The sequence below is a fragment of the Aythya ferina genome (assembly GCF_964211825.1).
Source record: "Aythya ferina genome assembly, chromosome: 1".
NCBI lineage: Eukaryota > Metazoa > Chordata > Aves > Anseriformes > Anatidae > Aythya > Aythya ferina.
This window is the reverse complement of record NC_140296.1, coordinates 162,763,773-162,772,750: the sequence shown is the minus strand read 5'-3', so window position 1 is coordinate 162,772,750 and position 8,978 is coordinate 162,763,773. Positions and strand designations below refer to the sequence as shown.

Here is an 8,978-nt window from a genome sequence, read left to right as displayed (position 1 = left end):
GTCTGCAGCTTGTGCTGGTCCCTGGTTTTCATTCCAGCCCTGGCCTCTGAGCCCCCTAAGCTCCCGAGCTCTGGGCTTTGTCCCTAGCGGCTGTGAGAGCTGCTCGAGAGCCAGCAGCTGCATTCCCATTGCCATCTAGTGGCTTCCTCGCAGATGAACACAAAAGAAAAAGGAGTCGGAAGATAATGGTTTAGAATGGGAATCGTAGGAGGCTGGCTGGGGGGGGGGGAGGGTGGAATAGTTAAGAAGACAATGGAATGGAGAGCTTCTTTGATGTAATCTCACACGCCTCTTTATTTTCACAGGCACGGTCTAGCTATTAAAATAAACGTATAATATTGAATATTAACAAGTACGTATGAATTTGAATATGCTTCTAGTATGGGGGGAGCTGGTACTCAAAATGGATCTATACATTCTACTGACTGTAATTTTACTAGATTAATCGATCATGGAGACAAACAAGAATTGATAAACTGCATGTATAATGAAGATTTTAATCTTTTTCACGATTTGGTTTGAGATCGATCTTTGTGACAACAACAACAACAAAAAAAAAGTATATGAAAGAGAGCTCTTAAAATAGATATTTTTTATTATTTTTTTTCTTCAAAGATCAAAACAAAAAAAAAGGCATTCTACGCAAATCAGAGCTTGACAGCAAACCATGTTCTTCTAGCTTTCTCTTTAAAATCTGCAAAATAAGGACATTTGAGAGCACACTGCAAAAAGAAGAATCTGTGCATGTTCTTGGCAGTCCCGCATTGGTGGCTTGTAAAGGACTTGAAAACAAATTCAGCACATTAATAGGGCTGTAATCCTACCAACCCTTGTTTAAGTGCATAGTGCCATGTCAATAAACAGAGCAGCAGCTGTGCACAGAAATGTTCACCTGTGGGTGAGCAGGAGCAGGGCAATACCGAGCATGAGAGGTTACTCACAGTCAGACACACCTGCTGCTCTACAGCTGCTTTCCCTCAACTGTGGGGCAAGGTTGTGTGTGTTTGGCTGTAGGCCCATGATTTTCTTATCTGTTAATCTGCTGGCATTAGATTTTATTTAAAGATCTCTGGCTGGCTCCTCAGGCAGGAATGGGACAGGAAATGTGCTTCAGCTAGTCCTTGTAATCGCTTCTGTGAACAGGGAATTGAGCCTATCAGATTTAGAACAAATCCACGTTAAGAGAGTTTAGCAACTGCACCTGTTGTGATGAATCATCTAGATGAGGATATGGAATGCTTTGTTGAAATAATTGTCTCCCATCATGATGCCATTTTGACAAAGCAACTCGGTAAGAGAAAAATCACACCTTCTCACCGCTACTGTTTCAGCAGTGAATATTATTGTCACCACTACTAATAATGTTTCAAGGTTATCTACAATGCATTCTGGAAAACAGCTGAAAAGGTGCCAAGTATTTAAACTGTTGCCTCCCAGGAGCACCTTTAAGCCAGTTCACTATCAACATATTTCTGTGCCAGTTCTCTGATCTGACACATCTATCTTTTCTCTGCTGCCACTAATAAGAAAAAAAAAAAATAATAATAATAAAAAAATCCAAAGTTCATCTACTGTAATGAAACAAACAAACAAACAAACAAAAATATCTGCAGGAGTAGTTGCTGCAGTCATTGTCACAGCAGGAAAGAGAACACTGACTTCTTTCACTGAACCTGGTGTCTGACTGAGGAAGTCACTTCATGTATGGCACGCTGGTATTTTTCTGAGGCTTCTTTAAACTCAGCCAGATGCTCCTCATAGCTTCTCACGGCAGCCAGGAGCTGATTCCTCTCCACAGCTCCCAGAATGGCATGCAGGATCATTTCAATGCCGAGCCCAAGAATGGTGATGCTGATTCCCCCAAGAACGGATGCCCCGATCTGGGCAAGGAGGCTGACGAGTTTGCTAACAGTGAGAGTTATAAGGTTGGAGCCAATTAGCTTGATAGCTACCATCCCAGCTGTAGAAGTTGCTTCTCCGAGAATGATGGAAAAAACTCTATGGGCTATTGCAAGTTTCTCCAGTTCAGGCTCTTTGATGTCATACAGCTTCTGGTATAGCACAGGCTCTAGCTTCTCCTTCATGTCACTATCAATCTTCTGCACCTGACGCTGAATCTCACTCATCGCTTGAATGATAATGTCACAGTTTTCCTTGACAGTGCTGCTCTCTCTCATCTTGATGTGGCTAATAGTACATCCCAGGTGTGTATTCAGAACTCCAGCCAGCTCATTTGTTGCATGGAAATTCATGGACATGCAGTCAAGCAATTCCTGGTGCAGATGGATCAATTCTTGTCGTCTCTTGGGGTTATCTGGATAAAGGAGGTCACTCAGCGCCATTCCTCAGAAGTCAGCTACTTCAAGAGATCAAAGAAAGTTCTCACTGTTTACACCCATAGTCCCAGCCCTTAAAAAGCAGTGAAATGTAAGCTGCTTTGTCCCTGCCCCACCGATTCTTTTTATACTCAGCAAATCAAATCCCAAAACATAGCTTGTAAATCTAGAAATCTTAAACATTGATTCATATCATTAGCCAAATGATTGCAAAAGGACCTTATGAGACATGAGAGCAACAAAAACAGCTAACAAACATGTAATTAGCATATTGTTACAATGAGCATGGGTCTTTCTTCACCTAGGAAACTGCAGATGGTAGAAGCAGAACTCGTTTACTAAAAAACAGAACAAGCTCATCTAGTCAGCAAAGTCTAAAATAAGCTGTGGAAATGAAAGGCCTGTTACCGAGACACTTTTGTATCAGCCTATTTTTTTCAGTCAGTGGCATCTAATTTTTAAATGACTGTGATGATTGGTGGAGCGTGCACAGTCTGTACCAGTGTAAGGGTGTTTAAAGCCACTTCTTGCATTTAAGAGGAAATGTTACCATACAAGACATTTGTGTGCATGCTAATCAACTCACATTTGGGAATTCAAAGAGAACGGCAAAATTATCTATCCCAAACGCATCCTAACCTATTGCACCTTACACACAGCTCCAACTGTGTTTTCTTCCCTGATAATTTACTCCCTTTTCCCTCATTGATTCTTTCTTCAATATTCCTAATCACATCCCCTTCTAATGCTGTCATTGAATCCCCGTTGTTTTTTCACTGGTGAATGTCAAGCATTACCTGCCTGACAAGATACGGCGTCCAAAGTGACTGAGTTATCAGTGATTGTGGAGTTACTTCTCATCTCTAAGCTTCTATAATCAACCCCGTGCCACTTTCTCTTAACCCATCACCAGCTGCAAAGTAAAAATGCTTTAGCATGATTTTGACTTAGATGTGTGCATCTTACATTGCAACAGGGGCAGATTATGGAGGAGTAGGATGACTGGTTTCTTGTTGGTACTTTCATTTTCTCAACCCTTTTATTGCAAATCTGGGCCAACTTCATGCGTTACTTTGTGTTTTTCCAAGATAAGTCCTTTCTTGCTCTTGGTGCCTACACACCACAGCTATAGGTACAAATAGTTGTGTGTAGGAGACTAGCTAGATTTTTCTTCTTAAAAGATTCATTTGTGTCATTTTGGTCCTCTGGAGTTCTTGCATTATCTGCTAACTGCAAATCAACTGGCACTGACCCAGCTGTATTTCACTAAACACACCCTCCCCAACAAGATCACTGTAGAAACAGAATGATTTCAGCAGTCCTCTAGACAGCTTTTAGTCTCAGCTTTGAAATACAAACCAGTCTGAAGGGATATTTTTTCCACAGTGTTTTGCACAGCAGTGTACATTTCTTTCAGCCGCTTACCTTGCATCTCTGTTAAGAGAATAAACTCTTTAACTCATCTTTCTTCAAGCTGGAGCAAGCAAAGTTCGTATACAGTAAAAGTTTGTGATTTTCAGGAGACATAAAACCCTGCCAGTATAATTTCATATCAGCTCTGCCTCTGGGATGTTGGTGGCGTGCTCTCTGACTCAGTGTTATGTTAATCCTTTCCACTCCAGTGACGTTTTGTTGAAAGGCCATTTGTTTATGCTCATTTGCAGAAATTGAGACGAAAAAATATTCCAAAAGGAACGGCACATCAGTGAACATTTTACATACTAGAAAGCTGTGGAAGAGACTTGGAACATCTATTCTGTCTGAATCATTCTTTCATCTTCCTGTGACTGCTGTTGATTTTATGTCCTTTAAACCTAAAACAGCCTCTTACTCTTCACATTAACACTTTTTCCAATTTTTACATTTGTTTTCTACAGTTAGGCAGACACCACATATATCTCTGTATTTCTGCTTATTTCTCGAGCTCCCCAGAGATTTTTCCCAGAGGATTTTCTAGTTAAACATTTAGACTGCCTACCTGTTTTTGCCTGAGTGCTCCTGCAATCGGATGAATGCGTACAGGACAGTGATCTCATCCTCTTTCCCCTGTGTTCCTCTGGTGGTTTCCAGCAGCATCTGATGAGTTAGGAATCCAGAGCTGGGCTTCAGCTGGGTCCTGTTGCCTGCCTGCTTGTCATCAATTTTATTATGTGATGTTTACCCTGATTTTTCTCATTTTCTTCCTCGTTTCCCCTTCCTTCCAATTTTAACTCAGTTTATTTGATGCTACTTCAAAATTGTTATTTCCTCCTAAGGCCACCTGTTCCTGAAGAGAACAAGTACAGCATGAATGTGTCTGCCTATGACAGAGGTACCTTCACAGGTACCTGCAGCCAGGGCTGGAAGGGGAAGGTATTACTTGCTGTTCTCAGGATATAAAACATGTTGGGAAGCACTTTTCATTTGTATGGGTACAAGATTTGGTTTCATATAGGGATTTATACATTTTCTGTTTTTGAAATAATGAATTGTTGTCATGACTGGTTTTGTACACCTGTGAATTATGGAAGAAAAGTTGAACAGTCCCACATAAACACAAAAAACCAGCACTGACAGTGAAATCAGTACAGGCTTCATGTGTGCCAGCAAAACAAAATCTTGTAGTTCTGCATTCATCCAGGTTAGGCTTCTTCCAAGCTCTGATCCTTCAAAAGATGGGCCTCCTGCCCACAGGCATCTGGTTGCCAGTGTTGTCTCCTCAGGAGAGAGTGGTTCTAAGATGAAAGAGCAAGATAAAGCATAAAATGAGTAAACTGCAATTTCCAGCTTCTTTTCCCATGAAAAAATGAGCTATTATAGTCAACCCAGAAATAGAGTACCAAACCCCACTTGTCTTCAGAGCTGTAGACGTGAAGATGAGCTTTGAGAGATCAGTAGTCATTTAGCTACCACTATTACATGTCTGCAATGATCAATTAGTTGCTCACAGCTTTTTCCCATCTGTGACTCCTGTTATTAACTGAGAATGTTATGTAGGCCTGAAATACTTCTTCAAATACAGGACTGAAATGAATTCATCAGGCTGGCAACTGCCAGTGACACATCCTGTAGTCTGGAAGCCAGTTTTAGATTCTCAAGGTTAGCGATGGGTGCCAATTCTCTTCTGAGTCTCTATCTATCCTTTGGAACATGACTGAAAATCTTTTAAACAATAGTCAAGCAGTTTTGTTCCTGGTTTACTCCAGTTCTTTAAGGAAGATAAATAGCTGTTGCTTCAAATCTTTATGAAGTCTGGGGAAAGGACTTCGTCTGAAGTGTCTCTCACCCTTCTTTGGTGCAATTCCCCAGGTTCTTTCCTCTGGTGCTCTGGGAGTGGAAGAAGATGTGGAGTCCCAGAGACAGCTCTGGATGAACAACGGTGGATACTGAAAAAAAAAAAATGCTATTTCATATGATTTCATACCACTTGCTTCATGGGAAGGGAAAGAAGGAAGAGGCAGAGTTGAGCTGCATACTGAGAGAAAAGCCTTAAAGAGTATGGAGTGGGATGGAGCTGATAAAATTTGTCTGATGCAACCAGTCTGTCTTCCCAGGGCTCTAGCAGAGACAAAGACGATATCGGAAGCAGTCCCTCAGCAGCATGTTGTCCCAGGACTGTGCTGGCAGTTGGCCTTGGGAGTTGGCCTTGGCCTTTTAGGTGTAAGCAGAAGAGCAGAACTTGCTTGGTAGTCAGAACAGTAGCAAGAGAGGAGCCAAGGCAAGGAGAATGTTTTTCACTTCCAACTCTCAAGGAATGCTTGCAATGTTTAGCCACTGTGTGAACTGACAGACACGGGTCACTTCACAGCAAGCACTAGCCTGAGAAAAAACACTGCATTGCTCAGCCTTCAATTGCTTTGCCTGTTGCATGTAGATGACTCATGCATTTGACTCTGCTGTGTCCATTCCCCCTCCCCAGAATACATTTAATTCTGTGCAGACCCACCAGTACATACAAACCAAAGGGTTCTATTTCTAAGGACGATGTAAAGTAGATTGTTTGATAGGACTTCCATACATTCACCAATAAACATCAAAAAGGAGAGAATAATTCATTTACACTACTTCTGTTGCTTTTCAGATGACATGCTGAAGGTCAGATCTGTAATTCCTGCATCCACAAGAATAACTACACTAGCAGCTGTTTACACCACATTTTGCCGGCCTGCTTGGTAAGACCCCTTCAGAGGCTAACAAAGAGCCTTTTCTAACTCTGAACGCCTGGAGGGAGGGTCAGGTAGTTTGATAATTTGTAATACTAGTTTCAGAAATGTAACATTCTAGATGAAAATATTTTCACTCCCCCACCCATCCACCCTTCCCTGTCTCCTGGATTTCTTCTGTTTCCTTTTCAGAGCCAAACCCTCACTCCGGAAATGTTAGCCTGCCTCGGTCTTCAGAGTGATAAAGAAAGGATCGTTAAGGCCTGCGAGAATCTGTATGGCTTAGTATACATCTATGTCTCTTCAACCAATACAATATTCAAAATCCTCAATCATTATCTTGGCACTGAACTCCCCATCTTGGTAGTAAAAGAAAACTTTAGCATTAAAGAGAATCTGCAGCTCCTGATCAATGCTTTGAAAGAGATGAAAGCCACAATGGGATATGATGAAGATGGAACCGTAAGCCCAACATTTTATTCTAGAATTGCTGAACCATTCAACACTTTGCAGGACAACGTGGCTACAGTAAAAGGTCTTTATAATAATTATAAGGGGATTGTAGGAAGCATGGTGTGTGCATTTGTTGGAGTGATGTTACAAAGAGATAATTTCCCCCACACAGTAGAGGCTGCTGTTCATCAGTTACTGAGTTCACCTGCTTTATCCCTCCATGTATCAGAACTTCTCTTGGACTATGCTGATATCGCTAAGATGCTGCAACAAAATGAGCCACCAAGCACCACAGAAAGCGACTCCTCCTCAGGTGAAACATCACAACAGCTCAGACTTCGTTCTCTACCCTCCTCCTCTTTAATTTTCATACGGACCCTCCTTCGAGGACAGAGAACCATAAAGAAAAGCCTGGAAACAGCAGCTGACTACTTAGAGGAGGCTTGTAGAGTGCTGAAGCCACCTTGTGAAGCATTCCATAGCTTTGTTAGAATGCTGGATTCCTGCGTCCCAGCAATAGCAGAAAACTTGCAAGCTCCATAAATGTACTGATGTGTTAGAAGTTCATCTTGATTCCTTTAACCCTCGATGGAAAGTTTGAGGAAAGTTTGAGCATGTCCGTACAACACATATCTGCAGCAGCTGCTTCTGGTTCTCTCTGTAGTTCTTTCTGAAATCTGTACTTCGTATCTCCGAGCATTTAGGCGTCAAAATAAAGTTCTGTTGGTAAATTATTTGAAGTCACTGGTAAAGCAAAAACAACAAAAATGTGGTGTGAAATATAAATACAAAATAAGCTTATAGTAAAATAGTTCTGTATTAAATCTGTTCTAAATGTGCGGACAAATACGCCTCAGGATTTCAGGAGCAGTAGTTCAGCTGGACAGAACATGCTACTACATATCAGACGATGATGGTCTCTGCCATTGCATATGCCTAAATCTGGTACCTGCAATGCTGATACTCAAGTTACTCCTTTTAGTCTACCCAAAACAAACAAACAACCAAACAAAAAAAAGACCCCCACATTCCTTAGGTATCTACATTTCTAATGCTCAGGTGCCTGAAGTTCTGCACTCCTTGCCACAGGATTTCCAAGGGAATGGCACCTCCAAGCTTTCATGGAGCTGCTCAGAGAGTAAAGCAGTTCACCCAGGGGCTTTTGAATATCCTTACCTTTAACTAATAAGCTGGTCAGCGACTTGTGCAGTCCTCTTATATTCAGATCTCATTTGGATCACTAACGTGTTGCTTACCACTTTGGAGAGGTGATGGTGAACACAGCTTCCTGCCAAGTTCACGGGTGACTGAGAGGTGTTACCACTCAGGGGTCATTTATGAAACATATCAGTGAGTTTCAGTTCAATTATCTGGTGACTCCACTGCAAAGTTAAATCACCACAGCTGGTCTCCTGACCATAGCCTCAGCCCAGGCCCAAGGGGTGAGGAACCAGGGGTGAAGAAGTAGGGTAGGCATATTGGAAGGGGGATTTTGCAGGCAGAAAATGTTCTTTATCTTTTCCACATTGTTATGTTTTGGGGATGGAAGAACTTCATAGCTGCTCCAGTTTGGGCATCTAAGGCCCCAAAACTGGTAAGTAAACACATAGAAGTTCAACCCCCAACATTAGTCATTGCAGAGCATTGAAGCAAAAAGACAGGTAAATACATTTCAGTCACATCCAACATGTGACTGAATTCATGGGTAAAAGAACAATCCCATCAGCTACCACTAATGATCCTCAACACAAGCTTGAAAGGTGTTCTAATACCAACCAGCTGTCAGATTAAATAGACCTGAAAGTCTCAAAAAAAGGCAGGAGGTGTAGAGTGAAAGTTTCTTGGTTATAGTCAAATATAAGAATCACAGAATCACAGAATTTCTAGGTTGGAAAAGACCTCAAGATCATCGAGTCCAACCTCTGACCTAACGCTAACAGTCCCCACTAAACTATATCCCTAAGCTCTACATCTAAACGTCTTTTAAAGACTTCCAGGGATGGTGACTCCACCACTTCCCTGGGCAGCCTGTTCCAATGCCTAACAA

At 41.7% G+C, this 8,978-nt stretch overlaps 1 protein-coding gene across 4 annotated transcripts; it reads right to left on the bottom strand.

The window, feature by feature from the left end:
- Nucleotides 1-277: 277 nt before the first annotated feature.
- LOC311429753 (single-pass membrane and coiled-coil domain-containing protein 3-like) lies at nucleotides 278-8,743 on the bottom strand. 4 transcript variants are annotated; one of them, XM_084505949.1, is made up of 4 exons: nucleotides 8,108-8,743; nucleotides 7,395-7,675; nucleotides 4,315-5,050; nucleotides 278-2,359 (listed from the first exon to the last, which is right to left on the bottom strand). In XM_084505949.1, the coding sequence occupies exon 4, from the start codon at nucleotides 2,340-2,342 to the stop codon at nucleotides 1,665-1,667; it is 678 nt and encodes a 225-aa protein (XP_084362075.1). In that variant the 5' UTR covers nucleotides 2,343-2,359; nucleotides 4,315-5,050; nucleotides 7,395-7,675; nucleotides 8,108-8,743; the 3' UTR covers nucleotides 278-1,664. The 4 variants fall into 4 exon arrangements, with proteins under 4 accessions (XP_084362075.1, XP_084362074.1, XP_084362077.1 ...); XM_084505948.1 differs by having other exon boundaries at nucleotides 7,395-8,743; XM_084505951.1 differs by lacking the exons at nucleotides 7,395-7,675; nucleotides 8,108-8,743 and adding an exon at nucleotides 7,137-7,255.
- Nucleotides 8,744-8,978: the final 235 nt, after the last annotated feature.

What these genes read in the sequence shown, in the direction of transcription:
- LOC311429753 (XM_084505948.1), bottom strand. Translation starts at nt 2,342, where the DNA reads ATGGCGCTGAGTGACCTCCTTTATCCAGATAACCCCAAGAGACGACAA.